At 39.1% G+C, this 19,864-nt stretch overlaps 1 protein-coding gene across 4 annotated transcripts; it reads left to right on the top strand.

Moving 5' to 3' along the window:
- The first annotated feature begins 281 nt into the window (after nt 1-281).
- nadka (NAD kinase a) lies at nt 282-17,713 on the top strand. Of its 4 annotated transcripts, none has more exons than XM_040153779.1 (12): nt 282-313; nt 1,245-1,413; nt 3,578-3,661; nt 11,992-12,121; nt 12,628-12,736; nt 12,849-12,934; nt 13,030-13,132; nt 13,275-13,417; nt 14,219-14,318; nt 15,757-15,914; nt 16,231-16,313; nt 16,784-17,713. In XM_040153779.1, the coding sequence occupies exons 2-12, from the start codon at nt 1,262-1,264 to the stop codon at nt 16,929-16,931; spliced, it is 1,296 nt and encodes a 431-aa protein (XP_040009713.1). In that variant the 5' UTR covers nt 282-313; nt 1,245-1,261; the 3' UTR covers nt 16,932-17,713. The 4 variants fall into 4 exon arrangements, with proteins under 4 accessions (XP_040009713.1, XP_040009712.1, XP_040009711.1 ...); XM_040153778.1 differs by having other exon boundaries at nt 298-417; nt 1,248-1,413; XM_040153777.1 differs by having other exon boundaries at nt 298-417.
- The last annotated feature ends 2,151 nt before the right edge of the window (nt 17,714-19,864 follow it).

Genomic DNA, 19,864 nt, shown 5'->3' with positions numbered 1-19,864 from the left:
CACTGAAAGAATAAATGGATCGATGTTTCATCAGCATGACCACGAAAAGAATAAAAGTTATCATTGTAAAAAAATTTTGAAATGAACTTCTTTGACTTTGTTAAGATCACAAAATTGATCAAGTGGAGGCCATGTTTTTTTTTAAAATCATTATTTCTTCCAAATGTGAGTTCCAGTAAAGTTGTCCTCTGTCCTTATTTGTTTTGGTCAGTTTGGTCAAGTCGTCCAACATGACGTCGACGAGCAGAGAGTCTGTGATTGGTCGGTCAGTGTCAGGAAGTGATGAGCTGACTGTTGACAGTTCTCTTGCAAAGTAAGATGGAACACCGTAACGTTAGTATCTAATGAACTGATGGAGTGGCACTGAGGCTACGGCAGCGTGCTGCGCTCCAGATTCGTCTCTTCCCCTCTAACGTTGTGGGTAACAGGCAGTGTTGGAAGTAGATGATATTAACGTTTTGTGCTGAACATGACTAACTGCTAGCTTAGCTTGCTAACTAGCTTAACGGTATTAGTTAGCTTACTGTGGATATTCTACCATCTGGATCCGGCGCCATTCATCCGCTCAACAGCCGCCTGTCGGTGTTTTTGAGAAATTTCTATTTGTCCAAAGCTACCTAGCTTAAGGCTGCTAGCCTCGCTTAGTCGTAACATGATTATTAAACCATATAGCTAGGTTATAGCTAGATATTTATCCAGCTCGTTTGCCTACGGTAACCTCACATGATGGAACTCGTGAAAACCATAACATTGACAGTAATGTTCTGACATTAAAAAAAAAACACTCAGCTATTTTGCTGCTTTACACTTCAGCATAACTTCATTGTTTCAGAATTTTCGGCATTACTTCATTTCATAATGATTCAGTACACACTTGTTGAATTGTTTCAACTGCACGTCATTGTATTTCTGCAATTTGGCAAAGGCATTAAACGGTTGTTAAAATTTGAAAATTTGCGTAAACTTGCGGCAAGGTGGGTCTTATACGTGCCGAATAATAGACTGACTCTAATCTATTAATGTGTACTATATGTGAAGTTATGTTCTGTTAGGTATTTGCGTTTTTATAAAGCATCAACTAAATTGACATTTTTTTCAATGGAGTGTGGAACAGCTTTTTCTCCTTGCAGATGAGTTTGGATCAGGGCTGTCTTTTTGTGTAACTAAAGTAACTAATAACCGGAAGCCTGCTCATATTTAACTCGAGCTTCATGAGTGATTGATGTGCCCTATCCGTTCACTAGCAGCCTGGCTTTCTGAGATGGATGGTGGAGAGGAGGTGCGTGTGGAAGCTGCCCCATACTGCTGCTCCACCTGTGATGGTGGGGAGGTTGCCGGCCGCAGCCTGGCTAGACCCAACAGGAAGACCCGCAGCCTGAGCACTTCCTCAGCCGGCAGCTCCTCTGAGTACAGGTAGGTGTGGAAGAGGGGCCTGCCTATGGTGACAAACCTGTTACTATGTTTGGAGTTAAAGGTCAGAAAGAATAGCATAACTAGATAACTACATGTTATTACTTCCATCCTGTTCTACACCATGCTTTAAACCAAAACAGTATAAATGGGAATTTCTATTGATGATTAGGGTCTCTATGGTAGATTTGGAATCAGCCTTTAGTCAAAACCTTATTGATATTTACTTATTGGACTTGGGACCCTTGTGTGAAAAAGTCTTAAAGCAAACATGTCTGGATTTGCATTTCAGCATTATTGTTTAGGATCCAGTCCAGTTTGTCATGTCAGTTTCACATAATGTGTTGCCTGGACTCTTAAAGATAGCACCATTTGTTGAACTGTTGAAGCTGAAAGAACAATTCTAGGTGTACCTGGTGCTGATGGATAAAGATTTGAATTTAACAGGCCGCAGTTCCACAGCACAATAAACTGACTGAGTTACTGCTGTGCGGTTTTTAAGAACAGCTGCCGTTGCTCTAGGTTGCTTGAGAAATGCTGGGAAACAGCCTTGTGACATGATCTGTGTTGCGCCACTTAAGGCATTCGTGAAATGTGCATTTGCGTGCAATCCCCCAACACCCCCACCCCCACCCCCACCCACCCCCCCAGCGATCACAGAAATGACTTCAAGGAAACAGAACCTTTGAGGCCTGAAATGTTTGTTCAGTATGGGTGTTGCAAGGGCTTTGTTTGTAAGTTTTAGCAACTGTGATAAAGTTTCTTACAAGAAGAAGTGAAAAGACCGGAGCCTATCTTAATTTCCCTATAGCACCAATCTGGACTGTCCCATTATTGATAAGGAAATGAGGAAATAAACAAACACTAAGAAGTTACACTTAAACACACACCCACAAATACGGTTTTATGGAGTTTTTCCTCATTTCTTGGACAATCTACACATTTAAATATGAGTGGTTAAATGCATTTCTTCATCGTCTTTCATGTGCTGCAGTGTCAGAGTTTCCCACTTTATACCTCTTGTCTTGTTTTGTTTCTTTGCTGAGTTGGTGAATGTGTCAGTCTTAAAGCTGCATTCAAAAAACATTGTCCAGTAGAGTGCAAAACTAGCTGACAGACATTCAGCACGGACATGTCTTGTGTTATAATGAAAGTTTTAGCAAACAGTCGCCTACAGTCATTATCAACCGATTGGATTTGTTTTCTGGCCTCCTGACTTATACCAAAATAATGAGCTGAAAAAAAGCTGAAAAACGAGGTAGAAGTGGTGATGTTTTCCCGTTGATTTGTCACTATGAACAACACCTGTCACATTACACACATTCATTCCGCTCAGTGTTAATATAAAAATATTCATTAATGCAGATTTAAGGACCGGTAAACAGCAGATGGTGAATGCGCAGAATCCAACATCTAAGAGGATTTGTTGGCCAAGTGATGTGACGCAGCATGAAAGCTTCTGTGGTCGGATCTGATATGTTCGTGTTGATGGTTATTAAAACTGTTGGGGTTTATTTCATTATTTACTGATACAGTGTTCATACTGCAGGTAGGATAGGTGGAAGTGTTTGTTTTTCAAATGTTTTACAATGCATTATTACCATTTGCCAACAATTGTGAAATACAGTAAAGTACACTATATGGTGCCAGACCTGTCGGTCAAAATGAAAGATCACAGAGGGATTGCACGATTAGTTAAGTTTTAATGTTCTGTAATACATGAGATTGATTAGTGGTTTTTCAGAACTGCGTGATCACAAAAATCTCCCACAGTGTATGATTTCATCTGATATCAGCTGATAATTTTTTAAATTGTGGAAATGCCTAGTCTCAGGCTCTGATTCTAAATGTCTTAATCACTGCTTCATCACTTCTCTTTTCTCTTAAAAACAACAAAATGAAAATGAAATTCATTTGGTCAGAAACTTTACATAATGATTCATTTAGTAATATACGAATGTAGGACAACCGTTCTTGAGCTCAGTTTAGCGTCTGAAATAACATGAAACTCACTTCTTCTTCTTCTTTTTTAACTTTTTGAAAATAGCTTGCACACTAGAGCCATAACATTTTTCTCTAACATATTGTAGATTTCTTCATTTGCATACTTGTGCAGTAGCTTCTGTAATTGACACCTGAACGTTTGTCTTTTCTTTCTTTCTTTTAGGAGGACTCAGTCACTTCATGGACCAAGCCCTGTAACCACATTTGGGCCAAAGGCGTGCATGCTCCAAAATCCACACGCAGTAATGTAAGTTGGACAAAGTCAATGGTTTCAACATCATACGTATGTATGTACCTTTTTTTTTTTTTTTTTTTTTTTTTTTAAAGTCATGGCTCAATATATAAATTTCTATAGTAGTGAGAGTTAAGCCTGTGCAGCACCAAAGCCTTTTGCTGCTGCTTTTAGATGTGTTGGTCTTTAGTTAAAGCTTCAATACCAGGTCTTTAATGTCTGAAGACACAGGGCACATACTGGATCTGCGCATTTGTAGGCTCAATTTTGGCCTTCTGAAATCAGATCTCATCATAAATTACTGCTTCACATGTTGTTGCATGGGCTTAGTTGTAACACTGCTATTACTATTTTGATACATCTTGTTAAAATGACAAAGCATTTTACCTAAAACAAAAAAAAGGCAAGGCCAGTACAGCTGACTGCCAACAAACCATCTTTTCACAAAGCTTTCATGAGAAGCTTCCTCCCTATTGAAAGTCAAAGAAATGTAGTGAAGTAGTTCAACATTTTTGTGTGTATCTAAGGGATACTACCTTACAAGCTTCATGTTGGTTGGTTCTTAGTCCCCGCATCATCTATAACGATCATGGAACATACAAACTTGGAGGGTCTTATCTGCTTATACCATGGCCACTTGCCGACAAAACGTCATATGTAATAAAACTATAAATATCAGTCGTTAATTTCCACATGTAACTAATTTTGATCTTGCTTTCCTGTTTTAAAAATCATAAAATATCGTTCCTCAGCCTCTGAATTCCTGTTGTGATTAGGCATTTCTAGGCAACATCTAGATAAATAGGAAGGCGTTCACAAGGCTCGGCCAGGAGTTTTATAATCCTGACAAGTTTGACAAGTCTCTCTCTCTCTCATATGCAGGCTGCCCCCCCCCCCGGCTCACAGACTTGCTGTCTCTCTCTCACTCCCTCACTCTTATCTGTGACTTTGACGCATCTCTTTATTTTCTGTGCTGTTTTGGTCGTATTTTGACCAATTGTTGTTGGTGGTAACACAAATAACCCTAGCTTTAAGCCCAGTCTTCCATTTAAATCTCCTAATATCCTGTTAAGTTTAGTACCGGCGCGTTACTTTAGAACTGCAAACACACACCTACGACATAGGTGTCAGGTTAAACTGTCCGCTTACGCAAAATTAAGTTAATCCAAACCTTTCAACCAATTAGAATCCAGAATTTTCAGTGGCCACGGTACAAAAACAAGTATCAAACATAGTGGCAGCTGTGATAGAACACCTTGTGCTAACTACCTGTGAAACCTCAGACACCAGCTAACCATATTGGCCAAATATTATTATTTTATATAACAATATAATATGTTGTTATTAAATATATATCTTTTAATCAGGCAGCTATCTTAAATATACAGGTCATGAAAATATGAAGAAATACACATTACAACCTTTTTCTTGCTTTAGGCTACACAAATATTAACTTATTCTTCTTGTACACACAAACCTTACTGCTGAGCATGGGGCAGAATGACATCACATCTAACTTGTTCTGATGAGAGTAAGTTAAACCCATCCTCCCCTCGAGACCAAGGATGTGATTTATGGCTGCACTAACATAGCATATAGTCATTGTTGTATTATCATAGATGTAGCATCAAACATTTGGCATCACATCACTGCATCTGCTGTAATAATTTTTTTTTTTTTTTTAATTTCAACAGCATGTCTGTGCACAAACATTGGATTTAATGCAGTGCTTAATGAAATAATGACTGTGAGGCTAGGAGTGCAGCAAGGCAATCATCTTAAACATTGAGACAAGGCAACCCTGGAATTTATGAGGGTGGTGTTCTTGACTGGTCAAGTCACCTGACTTCAGTCGAAATGAGCAGTCAGCAGTTTGACTTGCTGAAAACAGGACTGAAATCTGTAGAAATGTATATTGAGCACTTTCTTTGTAGCAACTGAAATGTGTCTCCTGCACTGGGTATCAAAGAGTGTGAGGTACTCAAAGTTGGCATTAAATGCCCGGTCAGATTCATAATCTCGTTTTTTCTCTCTTTTAATCATATGTTAACTGATGACTATTTTATTCAAGTTCATGTATGGCAGCTTTTGGTTGGACCTCATTTAACATGTTGCCTTCTTATGTTTAATGAAAAAAGGATTTTCTAGAAAAATATGTTCATGTGTTCATTCAAGTATCGTATTGGCACCAGTACTGAAATTTTCCAAAAGATACCCAGACCTAGAAACACGCAAGAGGTGAAGGTTTATGTTAACTTGTCCATTTATTTATTTGTCACCTAAAATTTGGCAACTATGTATAAAAAGGCCTGCACTACTGTTCATCTGATGTCTATGTAAGGACCCTCAAATTAAAGCTGAAAGTTGGCATGTTTAACCCCATAGTCATTGTTCAGTTCAAATCCTGTGTGCTGGAGTACAGAGCCAAACGAGAAAAATGTGTCCCTGTCATATTACTTAGCTTTGTGACTGCTCTGTGTTATTGGGTAGAGAAAAAATCCCGCCTACGTGACTCGTTTGCTAAGTTTAGTCTTTTGCTCTCTGGTGCTTTCCTGAGTGTGCTCTGTCTCTGAACCTCCACAAGCATGATATATTTTTAATATTGTAGCTAGTTAATTAATAAACCACCATACACAATAGACTCAGCTACAGTCCGAAACGACCGTGCATTCATTTTAATACCACCTTTTTCGTGATTTCGACACAATTGTGCATGAATGTTAGATTAACGTGAAGTTGCATAGACACTGTGGACAAAATAATATGAGCTAACAATTGTTGTCATTATCGATTGATTTGACGATTGATTTTTCAACAAATTGTTCGGTGTATAAATGTCAAAAATATTTTTAAAATACCCCTTACTACAATTTCTGAAAGCCATTTTGATGCCATCAAATTGCTAGTATTATTTGACCCACAGTCCAAAACCCAAAGATATTTAAGTGTTAATGTTCATTCTTGACCTTGGAAATAGTAGTCTGACAACGTAATCTTAACTCAAGGTCCATTTACTAGATTTTTCCAGAACTCCATCCTTCAATCAAGACTGAGATGATATTTAAAACGTCACATGAGACAAGTGTGTTGAGCGTTTTTGCTTGAAAAAGGGAATTTTAAGTAACTGATTAAAAGATTGACTTATGGTTTCAGATATAATGTAAAGTAATCCAGTACAAAAGCCCTGCAATATACACTACCTTGATAAATCTCTGTTTTTGTTGAGGCTGTGAAAGAGAGGTGTAGGTTTTTTTGATACATTTGTAGCCTGTAGATACCGTGCCATGCACTTAGCAATCTAGTTTCAATATATAATGCAATCCAACATGGGCCTGACGATACTAGAGAATGTTATCAGCACCATCCAGGCAGACTATCAACAGAGGCTGACCACTTCATAAAGGCACACGGGTATTTAAGTGTCGCAGAGCTGTTGCACTGGATCGTTTCATAGATGAGAGGAATTCATGTTACTGTATTGTGTCCATGTGCTGAAGTTGTTGCATAGATCTACATAATGAATCAGTAAGAATGTTTTCCCGTCCAAGCCTTGTCACTGGCCTTTTGACTCCCAGAGTCGCATAAGTGGCTCCCAGCACTGTTTGTTTTTAGGCGGCAGTAATTGAAGGATTAGTTTCCTCAAAGCTGCTAGGCAGGTTAAAAGTAGCAAAACTAGTCTATCTTTATTCCAAAATAAAGGTTAGGCTGTAGCACTTTCAGGACAAGCTAGCTCCACAGAGAAAATTACTGTGCAGATATATACTGACGTTGCTCGATTGCAGGCAATAGGCATTGTGCATTAGTGCATGAAGCAATAAAATAGGTGATATGGCACCAAATATCAATGTAAAGTAGTTGCTGTTTCGATCTTCCAGACTGGAAACTGAAACTGGACATTCATGGCCGTTCATTTTCTTCTCTAAGTGTGTGGTTTTCTGATACTGCTCAGAGTAGATTTTTTTGTTTTTGTTTTTTGTTTTATTTTATTGCTTTGTATTTGTTGTTTGACTACAGAGAGAATGCCCGCCCATCGAATTGGCCACCAACACCCTAAACACACCCTGAAACACAGCACAACAATTAGCCACGGAGTCACTTTAGATGCAGCCATGTTAGTACACTACCCCACATTTACTCTTTTTAAAATTTGGTCTTTTTCGTAAACAAACATTCTGCCAACTGTTGTCAAGTATATTTGTTATAAAATGATTCCAAGTCGAGCCTTACAACTTACTCAAGATGTTCTGTCTATTCAATCAATTTCTTACTTACATATCTAGGAACCTGTGCATTTGTTAGTAAAACAACTTAAATATCACAATTTTACCTTGTGAAGAAAATTTTTGCCATGGTTTCCGCATTCATGCACATGTTGAATTATCCCCCATGATTCCCCCCCAATCGAAAGCATATGTACATGTTGTCGTTAACAGTCTGTTAACAGTCTGAAGTAGCATAAGAGTAGCTACTGAACAGTGCAGCCTTCCTGTTTAAATAATCACTGTCATGGCAGTGGAAGAGTAAAAACCAAGTCACAGACTGACAGTCAGTGAAAGTGATGCATGTAATGTTTCAGTGTTTGCTGAACCAGCAGCTATTCATCAAGGTGCTAAATCTTCCATTTCAGGCTTTTCCTACACTGTCATGTAAGAATATCACTAGGATACCAGAGAGCAATTTTTCTAGAAGAGATCTGAAATGTGAACTGTGTATGTGAAAGTCGTTGTAAGCTCTATATTCCTTTTATACCGAGGATTACCTTATGCAGCTACTATCTGTCCTTAGTTCTCTAGATAAAGATGAATACCATCAATAAATAAGCAAGCTTGTTCTCAGAAATGTTTGATAAATTCACATAAACAGAACTGGTTATGTGTAATGGGACATTAGGAAGCTCAAATACATTGTGTTGTATTCCCACCATACATAATTACATCATTTACCCACATAGCTGTGTTGATATATTTCACCCTGCACTTCCCCTTCCTGAAGGTCACCAGACCATATATTTCTTATTTTGTCCTAAAATAACATGAAGGACGGGCCACTTTTGTAGCTTGACATAAAAATACAGTCAGTCAGTTTTTTCATTTATAAAAGGTGGACTCTGACATTATTATGTAACTTGAAAATACCGAAATTATAATGGCCCCAAAGAAAGAATAACTGTGGAACAATGCTGAGCTATGATACCTGTCATTACAATGGATATACTAGTTTTAGTAACAGCCATGTTACTGTTGTGTCTCAGTGAATCACACCTGTCCAACAAGGAAAGCCCTTCCCTGAAGTGGGTCGGTTCAGCTCAGCAGAGTGGGCGGGGTCTGAGATGAAGTTAAGATGCATGAGAGCTTTAATTCAGCGGCAGAATACACCAGGAAGGTTTAGTGTTAAGTCCTCACTGGAACAAATATAGCCACAGTGAATCCAGCTTGGAGGGGTTGGTAGCTGATACCGGAGCCTGACCACAGTGCATGGAGAGTCTCTCGGCCTCACTTAGCCTCTCAGACAGCCGGTGGCTGACTCACAGCTTCACCGCAAGAACTGAACAGACTCCTCGTTGCTGCAGCTGCTCTACAATGTGTAGCATTCGAGGAAGCTGTTAAAGGCAGAATGAGTTGTTTTGTCAGAACGGGCCACCTGGACAGAGCCCCGTTCTCCGGCTGAGTCAACCTGAAGCAGCGTCCTTGTTACATGTGTACACTCATGAAGTTCAGCCAGTGCGAACTGCAGGAAACACCTGGGAACCACGATGAGAACAAAGTGTGGAAATGGTGAGAGAAGTGTCTAACATCTTCCCTGTCTCTTTCTCAACAGAGAGAACGTGTTTGATTGGTGAAATATTAATTGGCACCAGCAGAAAGTGCATGAATTACTGCCAACCAGATGTTCAGAGGGCTTGACTGCAGTGAGCTAATAGTAATATTAACTGAAGTCACGTCAGAGCTATGCTTCAAAAGTTTGGACAAACTTGAGAATTATGTTTTCCTTTTTTGGGTTGTTTTTTTTAAAGAAATGAGAAGACGGTTAACAAAAATGTCTATTTGTCCTGAGTTTGCAGGGTTGGAGTGAGGTGGATTTTTATATATATTATAGATCACGGTCTGGTTTGTACCATATCAAGTGGTAGATGTAACACTTCAGACAGAAGACAGTGTTTGCTTGTTATCACATTCTGGCTGTTGCAACAGCGTGGCCCTGTGATTTGGACAGGGCGGGGGTTTTGAATGAAAACGGAAGGTCAGGGTGTGGATGCTTTGAGGTGGTCAAAGGAGAAAATGTTCCCTTATAGATCACAGCTCGTTGCTGTTTCAAATGCTAATGAAGTTTTGCTTTGTGTCCTGTATCTGTGTTTGAAACCTGGTCTTGCACAGTTTCAGTTTTCTATTTGTAGAGGTCAATGTTTGAGTCATTCAGGTTCACTTAACTTAGGAAATGTTTTACTATTGGTACTAGGCGTTACTGTCCAACTGTGGTTCTTTGTAAATAAGTTGAGGGGGGCACAGGGATGGACACAATAACCTCTAGTTATTGTAGTAACTAGAGGTTATTGTGTCTGGTAATTACTGCTAATAATGGTGTTTTTTTGTTTGATTGTATGATATTGTTTGCAGGTTTTATACTTTCTGAGTGAACAAAAAACAGGAACAGGATATGTTATAATGATTTTGCTTTCTTATGTTATTTGTTTGCTGGGACTAAAGAGTTTTGCATGTGTCTGTGAGGTGGTTATTTGAATCACTGGTCACAAACTATGTTCAGAGTCTTGTGTCATTATGTTGCAGGTCCTATCAGAAGAAGTGAAAGAGTGGAAATTTTTTCTGTTGCTGCAACTTCCAAGTATTCACAATGACTTTCACTTTGTTGTTTTTGATTGAGAGTTTATCTGATAATTTTATATTTATCTTGGTCTACCAACAGTATTAGATTGATTGCCACACGTGCGGCCGGTGTCTACACACTCCTGCACTCTGTCACGGCGAGAGGATATGTCAGAGCGCACAAAAAATGACTTGGTAATCGTCTTATGGTGTAGGACGTGAATGCACATTGATTCTCTCGGGAGGCCTGCATGACCAGAGGGAACAAATTCGGAGTGGAGGACAACAAATAAAAGTTCTTTCATGCTAGCAAGTCCCTTGAGATTCAGGTTATCAAGATTTATTCAGACAGCAGAACAATATGTTAGGTACAAGATGGAGCTTGTTGAGCTTTTGCAGTGTTTTGTGTAACACATATAGCTTCAAAAGACTTAAACTTCACATGACAACTGGATATATTGAATATAATCCCCCTACTTTCCAACACTGTGGGCTTGAGCTGTTCACACAACTTAAGGGACAGGTTGAACTATTCACTAATGTTTTCTGATATAATGAAATTGAGTCAAATTATTTGTTCCCTTGTGCAGATGGAAATTAGGAATCATCTGCTCATTCTCACATTTAGTCTCAGTGACCTCCACTGGTTGATACAGCTGCTTTTAACTAGGCTTGAAACTGCCATTCTCCACATGTGATTGCCGTAAATGTCATATTGTGACACTGATGACGCTAATTCACAAGCTATTTAAAGCAGAGAAAATGGCCTTGAGGTGCAGTATAGAGAGTGTGTGGGTATGCGTGTGGGTAGAAAATAAACCCTTGTAGAAGAGGCGGAATCTGTCGGTTGTACAATCAGTAACTTCCTAACACAATGGGTATGACAGGGCTGTAACTAACTCAAGTCATTAGACAAATCCTAGATTTGGACCCCTTGGCAATTTCCAGTTTCAACTTTTGCCCATTTTCCATATGATTTGGATTGGTTTCAGCCTGTGGGGAGTTCAGATTTTCATGCCTTCTGTTAGTGTAGTGATACTGTGTTTTTACTCTGAGATCCTCACAACTCGTGGCTCCTCACTTGCCATCCCAGAATGCATGTTGACTTAAAGCGCTTACTTTTGGACAGCTCTTTGCTCTCTTTTTTTTCTCTTAAAACACAATTCTCACGTTTTTATCTTGCCTTTTCACAGATGCTCCTTTTTTTATTCAACATTTTCCATTGTGCCAAGAATATCCCAGTCTCTGTCAGGGGTTGAGTTAAGGTGAAGGCCCTGCTAGACTTTAAGCCGATGTCTCTAATTGGATGGGTACTAAGCAGTCCTGGTTACGATAATCAATGCAATGCTTAAGTTAGTTAACAGTTCTTACATCAGCTAAGATCTGAGGCTCAATGCTCAGGTCCTAGCTTTTGTAAGATCTTATTGTGATTTGGATGGGTTTTTTTCCCCTGGGGAATCCTTGACAAAGGACTGTTGAGTCTGTTTTGCCCTCCTGAAGTGAAGGCTTTGTTTTGGTGTTCAGGCACATTCAGGACCCCGCCAGCCAGAGACTGACGTGGAACAAGCCACCAAAAAGTGTCCTTGTCATCAAGAAGATCCGAGATGCCAGTCTGCTTCAGCCTTTCAAAGAGCTCTGCATATTTCTCACCGAGGTATGACCACGTACTGACAGCACTCAGTGTTAACCACAGACTGCCATTGGGTAGCCTTGCACAATAAACATAAGTGGCAGTGTTTGAGGGTGGGAAGCTGGTGAGAGATCAAGCTAATGAACCTTATGTAGTAATCATGCCAGACTTTCTGTTTTCAAATGATCAAATCTCCTGAACATCCTGAAAACAATACTGAAACAATATTTTCTTTTTCTTTTCCCATTCATGCTACCAAGACTTTACCTTGGATGCCAGTATCAGGCCACTCTTTGGCTACTATTATATGTAAATATTCTGTCACCTACCCAGTGTTAACTATGAAAATAATGGGTTGAGGAGATTAGGCCAAGTGAGCATTTTATTTCATGGCATCGATATAGTCTGTTTAGATATTGATTTTTTTTTTTTTTCTTTCTTTCTTTCTTTTTTTTTTTTTCTTTTTTTTTGTGGAAAAAATATTGCTGTAGTGGCTATTGCTATACTTGTGTCCTTTTGTGTTGTCTTAGGTGAAACACATGATTGTTTACGTGGAAAAAAAGGTTCTGGAAGATCCAGCCATTTCAGGAGATGAAAATTTTGGGGCCATTACCAAGAAATTCTGCACTTTCAGAGAAGGTATGGAAACAAGGCACTCATCTTTGTTGTGATTAATGGCACTTTATATGAAAAAATAATTTGTCGTTTTATCGAAGATACTTAAATGGTTCATTGTCTTGATGTATTTTAGATCTTGATGACATCTCAAATTGTGTGGACTTCATCATCTGTCTTGGTGGAGATGGAACTTTGCTGTATGCATCTTCACTCTTCCAGGTATTCAGTGGCCGTCACTTCAAACACAACCTCTGTGGGTTTGTGCATTTCCTGGCATGGCATAACAGTCCTCTCCTTCCCTTGTTTATTTGTAGGAGAGCGTTCCACCAGTTATGGCCTTCCACCTGGGCTCCCTGGGCTTCCTCACACCTTTCAAGTTTGACACTTATCGGTCTCAGGTCACCCAAATCATTGAAGGTACTGAATGTTCTCTAACCTGTCTGTCAGCCTCGGTCTTTCTACAGCATAAACAATCCTTCTCTGTTTTCAAAGCGTATGTTGTGCTCCAGTTTTCATTTACAAAAGAAACTTCATATATTTGCATGCTTATTATTTATAGGTAATGCTGCCATCGTCCTGCGAAGTCGCTTGAAAGTCTGGGTGCGTAAAGAGATCTGGGAGAAGAAGGCCAGAATGGACGAAAAGGGTATTATCCTGAGCAATGGGGACATCGAAAGCAGCTGCAAAGCCATGCAGTATCAGGTAGTACCTTCAACCAGTACTTTGATATCTCTTGATCATGAGAAAAACATTTGAGCATTTGCCAACATTAATTTTCACACTCTCCTTGCATATATATATTTAAGGACTTTTGATGTCTCTTTGTTTGACACTGAATATGAAAGATTGTTCTCTTCACCCTGGGAGGTGATTGGCTCTGGTTCTCCCAAGACTTAAGCACGAACTTTGTGAATTGATTGGAGGTAGCTAACAGCCAGGGTAAAAAGTCATTAACAACAACAGTAAAAAATATAAATACACGAGTAATTGCTATGACTACTATGACAGAGAGAAAACAGGGGCCTCTGACCTTTAGGCGGTCAGAGTCTACTCTGTAAATATGTGAACACCAAAACATCTCACTCAGGTGATGTCATTGTAATGACTCAGCTGCCTTCACCCTGTTGCCTGTGGGCTTTGGGCCTGTTGTTCAAGACCCACATGAGCCAACAATGTCATCAGGTTCTGGCTGCAGGTAAACACAAATCTTCAAGATAGAAGGGGCAACAGATGTTTCAGCCATGTTTTCACTTGTGGCCGAGTGTGACCTGAAGCAGCTTTTTAGGCTTTTGGTCTGCTTTTTCTCCCCACGTATGTGTATAATTACAGGACTGTGTATTGGGCTGTGAGCTCTGTCAAAATGCACGTCCACATGAGTAATGTGGCTCAATCGCCGCAGTGTAGACACTGACTGCGGATGGTGTCAGTGACATCATTAGGTTATGGCAGACCTGATTCTGCTAAAGTTAAAGTGTGAATGTATATTCCCTCTGTGCGTTTCAGGTACTGAACGAGGTGGTGGTGGACAGAGGACCCTCCTCCTATCTCTCCAATGTCGACCTCTTCCTGGATGGACATCTCATTACCACAGTGCAGGGAGACGGTGAGTGGGCAGATAATCTGGCGTTCTGTTTGGTGGTCTGGGAAAAAATGTAAATACTTAGACGTGCTGTACCACTACTTTTTAACAAGTCCAGAGTCAGAGAGTGCACACATGACACATGAATCAGATCAGTGTTGTATGCTATTAAGCATGCACTTTAGCTTCCAGGAGTGAGTGGTATTTAGTATGAAGTCTGTCTGACAGCCCCATATATGTGGATGGGGCAAAGTTTTGCGTCTGGCTGGCCTTCAACTCCCAGCAAGCAGTATGCTTTGTACAGAAGTTTCTAGACATCAGTGTTGTGTTAGAGAGGGCATTCATTAAATAGACAGTGTGTGTCCAAAAGAATTCTAGTTGGATATTTCAGCAAAAATATTTAAAGAACATAAAAGATTCTCATGTATAAAAATAGTCATTAGTAGTCAAACCTTTGAATGTTTGTCAGACTTAAATATGCTGTTATGTTAGTTGTATGTATCTTGACAATATGTCTATTGACCTACTTGCAAGTAAACTTTATACACATATTATTAACTGGCCCTGCACACCCTGTCACCATAGTCCAGGTTCTAATAAAAATGATAAAGGCTTAAGATCCTCGTCAGGGAATTAATGTTTAACAAAACAACGTGTAATCCACCAGCAACAATAATGCCTGATCTGTTTTCTTAAAATGTGATGTGGTACTATAATTCAAGTCCTTTAGGAGTATTGTTACAGAAAAATAAAAAACTGTGCATCCTTTAAACTCAGTCATACACTGCAGAGTGGTGACTTTTTTGCCAATTAATGCTCAAACACTTAGCCCATTAATTGCAACAATAAAAGTTCACTTCATATTATATATTCAGTTAATTGTTTAGCCATTCATCAAGCCAAAGGCAGAACATGTTCTGGTTCCAGCTTCTCCACTGTGAAGATTTGCTGCCTTTCTCAGCTTCATGTTATTGTAATGTAATATCTTTTGTTCTGTGGGTCAGACTAAACAAGCAGTTTGAAGATGTCACCCTGGGCTCTGGACTTGAAATGAGCACCGTTCACTTTCTCAGACATTCAATAGACTAAACAATGAATCTGTCACTCAAAAAGAAAAAAATCAACAGATTAATCGATAATGAAAACAATTTGTAGTTGCAGCCCTAGTCTGAATACTCCTCCTATTTTTCTGAAGCCACCTCAGGTTGTTAATGTGAGGATAAAATACGGGGCCAACACGTTTTTTTTTTTTTTTTTTAATCTGTGACCTTTTAATGCATTCTTTATGCCGCAGTTAAGTCTTTAAACAAGTTGACATTTGTGAAAAATGACTTACAATAACCCCCTTTTTAATGGCTTTAGCAGAGAGGAGATGTTTGCTGTCACGTCCTGGAGCGAACGTGACGTGGATGTGACATCGTGCCTTAATACCGGTTGTGCTTGTGTCTCTGTGGGTCCTCAGGAGTGATAGTGTCCACACCTACAGGAAGCACAGCGTACGCTGTGGCAGCAGGAGCTTCCATGATCCATCCCAATGTCCCAGCCATCATGATCACCCCCATTTGCCCACACTCGCTCTCCTTCAGACCCATTGTGGTGCCTGCCGGGGTGGAGCTCAAGGTATTGACACCCACTGTTTGAGTCTGTAAGCAAAGTGGCTTGGTTTGCACTGACATCAGAAGTCGGGGCATTGGGCATCTTCTTCCTTAACAATCCATTTTTCACACGCAAGTGGTACAACTTCACTTATCTGGCACTGATAGTTACATTTTGATGAAATCCTACACATGGGTGTTAACTATTTCATCTAACTGTATTTTGAGTTTCTGTGGTGTGATTTAAGAATGAGTAAATGGCATTTGAATTTAGCGGTGGGGGCATAAAACCCGTTTTCCCCTACCTGTGCAAACAAACCTGCGTTTCTGCTGTTTTTTAGATAATGCTGTCATGTGACGCCAGAAACACAGCCTGGGTGTCATTTGACGGAAGAAAGAGACAAGAGATCTGCCACGGAGACAGGTTAGTAGACATGTCATCACACCTCGGCCACGCAAACACCGAACGAAAGAGACAATAACGTTGAAGCAGAGTAAATAAAGCGAAAGACAGCCCACACATTTAGTGATGGATGATAAGTTTAACTCCCTGTGCAGCTGCCTCAACACTTGCAGGCTTTGTTGCGTAACCTTATCAACCTGCTTAACGGGCTCGAGGCCATCATTGTCCCTTGTACCAGATCCTGCTTCTTCCTTTATGTAACTCATCTAAAGATAATCACCTTCCTGGTTCTTGAAATGAGCTAGTGTTAGTGAAGCATTTTTCAATAAATACCCAGTCTTGCTTCAGAAGGAAGTTGTGTCACTGCATCTGATGTTGACACCTTTGTTCCTATGACTGCATATACCTGCACTTTTCTTTCCTCGTTGGGCTGAGAGCCCAACACGTAACCGTCTCAGACTTTTATTTTCTCTTTTGCATCCCTTTTCCAGTATTACCATCACCACTTCCTGCTTCCCTGTTCCCTCCATCTGTTTCCGGGACCCAGTCAACGATTGGTTCGAGAGCCTCGCCCAGTGTTTACACTGGAACGTGAGGAAGAAGCAGAACTACCTCAGCTCAGAAGACGAGGAGTTCTGAGGCCGATTCCACGATCCTCAAGGTTTTCTCCGAGGTCTCCACGACTCCCGCGTCTTGGTTTTAGCTTGACCGTGCTCCGTGCTGTTTTCTCTTGTATGGATAGAAGGTCTCACTAGGCTCAATTCAAAAAAAAAAAAAAAAAGTCTGCCATAACAATGCTGCCCTTCGCATGTATTAAAATGATTTCACACAATACTGTTTTAAATTAACATGTGTTGGGCCAAACCACACTTTTTTGTGGTCCTCCGTGCTGTAGTTTGGCAGAATAAATGTGTGAGAAAAAGAGGAAAACTATTCAACCCCAAAGTCTTCAATTAAATTACATTTAATTTAATAAATAAGCTATTTTAAAATAAATAATCATATGAATAAATTAAGTAAATATAAATAACTGAAGTAATTTAAGAAATTACTGAAACTCAAATTATTATTTGATTATTAATGTTCTTACAGCATTCTTGTTTTTATAGTAACATTTTCATTTATTTCATTTTTACTTAAGTATGTAAACTTTTACAAATGCCAGTTACCTTGGCAGTGTTTCGTCAGAGAAAGACACATAACTCTGTGTGATGAGTGAAAGAGAGTCTTATCTATCTACTATAGCTTTTGGTTCTTTTAGTAAACAGGAGCTAGTTAGCTAGCTGTTGGCTACTAACAGTTGTTGGGTCTGCTCAGAGGCATTTGATTGGCTGAAGCTCCAACTCAACTGTCTTGAAAGGTGACATTTTGAAATAGGCGTGATTAAGAAAAATGCAAAAAAAGAAAAAGGGCACTTTGAAATCTGTATATATATATATATATATATATATATATATATATATATATATATATATATGTATATAAATATATATTATATATGTGTATATATATATATGTATATAAATATATATTATATATGTGTATATATGTATATGTATATAAATATATATTATATATGTGTATATATATATATATATATATACTGAAGCAAAAATGAAATGAAAAAACATTTTCTTAAAAAAATGTTTTAATAGTTTACTAAATTATTTGACAATTTATTGAACACTTTGGGGCTTCATAGTAAACAAATCTGAACATTGAAACTAATAACGCTCGCTCATGCTGCTCGGAGAACCGAGATTATACAAGTAACTACCTACCTAACTCTGAATGTTAGAAATGTGCAGCGTTAATGAGGAGCCTGTAAAATTCCCCAAAATACCACGTTCTAATGTGTAAGCACGTTAAAATGGTGGATTTTTGAATGGAGTTTAGCCTGACTGTTGGTCCAAGATTGTCTCAGTGTTTTCTGTCTGTAAGCTGTGAAAACTGGCCTTTCGTCCAATGCAGTTTGTCAAAATGCAGGTTGTAGACAAAGTTGTTTGACTAGTAATCAAAAGTAAATGCAAGGCTTGGGGTGATCTTGGACTAAAACGGTGGACGGCAGTTGTTGCCGTACTCTCAACGGGTGTCATCAAATCTGTTCTAGCACTTTTTAATCTTTGACAGAGGACTTGGACACATCTACTACTTTATACAGCAAAAGCAAGTTCTCTTAGTAGAGGTGAAGGCCACCTAAGCACTTTTATGGAAAGTTCTTTTTAAAAAAATGTGTGAAAACTTTACTGAATTCTGTCAGATCAGGAAGAACTGATGCATTGCCATCGCCGAATGACAAATGTTGTTTTACGCAACTTTTAGGTGCATCCTGACAAGAGATTTACAGAACATCTACTTGGCAATAGTGACCCGACTGTACAGACTGTGCCTTAAACACTGGTTATCATTAATGTATAGAAATGTTATTTTTCAAGGTTTACATCACGGTAATTTTTTTTAACCACACACTTGCTCGGATTTGGGGTTTGTGCATTTCCACTTTAATTACGTTGACCGTTGTCTGTGCTGTCTGCAGCATATTGACACTCGATCGACTGATTGAATTATGTAGTCTGCTCCGTAGATTGTCTGTTTTGCAGCAATGTAGCGAAAGCATTGGATGACATGTGAAGTGATTTTCATTCCAGGCAAGGAGACAACAGTTCAGATGTCTTTAAAATGTCCTTTAAGCCATAGCTGAACTCTGTGTAGTTTTTATAGACCCATGTCTGCAGGCTGTGGGTGATTTCACGGTCTGTGTGGATGCGGACGGATTGAATCATTACTAATTAACTATAGATTTCTTGCATCCTTTCTTATCAGTTTGCTAGGAGTCTGCCACTGCGCAGCCTTTTGCTGAATATTTTGAGGTGGCCTACCTTACATATCTGTTCAGACATAATGTATTGATGTGAATATATATATATATATATATATATATATATATATATATATATACAGTACATTGTGAATTGGCTCAAGCAAAATGTGTCGAGAGTGAAAAGATGAACAGTGGTGTAAGCCTGTGGTAACTCTCAAGAGGACCAACCAAGCTCTGAAAGGCAATCATTCCTTTAACTGAGTATGTATATACATGTGATGTTTGAAGATGTTTTTTGTAACGTTTATATGTTTATTAACCAGTTTACAATGTATCATTGCTGAAAATAAATCTATTTGGTAATTTTTTACATTAATAAACTCTTCAGCTGTTAATTCTTTTTGTTGATGGAGAAAAAAGTTTTACCGGTTATGATTCTCTAACTCAATTTTTCAATAGTTTGTAATTGGTCAGAAGTACTTCTAGTACAGTGGCAGTACCATCTAGTATTCAGACATTCAAGTAAAGCCAAAGCTGCTCAAAGAGTCCAGTTTTTAAGATGAAGCTCTTTAGTCCATGTGACAAAACGGATACTGCCAACTGTTAGTTTGTTCCAAATGTTGGTCTGAACTGTTTGTTTAGTCCCAGTAAACCCCAGTTCTACAAAAAGCCCAGGCTCCGGCTTTCCTTTTCTACGGAGCACTCTCGACTCTTCTCTAGAAGCGCTGCTCACTTTTGTAACCCTGAGAGC

Source organism: Xiphias gladius, chromosome 18 (assembly GCF_016859285.1).
Source record: "Xiphias gladius isolate SHS-SW01 ecotype Sanya breed wild chromosome 18, ASM1685928v1, whole genome shotgun sequence".
In the NCBI taxonomy this organism is placed as follows: Eukaryota; Metazoa; Chordata; class Actinopteri; order Istiophoriformes; family Xiphiidae; genus Xiphias; species Xiphias gladius.
The sequence above is the reverse complement of the archived record's forward strand: the minus strand, read 5'-3'. Positions and strand labels throughout refer to the sequence as shown.

Coding starts and splice junctions, on each gene's coding strand:
- nadka (XM_040153779.1), top strand. CDS start 1,262: ATGGATGGTGGAGAGGAGGTGCGTGTGGAAGCTGCCCCATACTGCTGC. Junction 3,662..11,991: donor CAAAATCCACACGCAGTAAT/GTAAGTTGGACA, acceptor TTTGGTGTTCAG/GCACATTCAGGACCCCGCCA. Junction 15,915..16,230: donor CTGCCGGGGTGGAGCTCAAG/GTATTGACACCC, acceptor GCTGTTTTTTAG/ATAATGCTGTCATGTGACGC.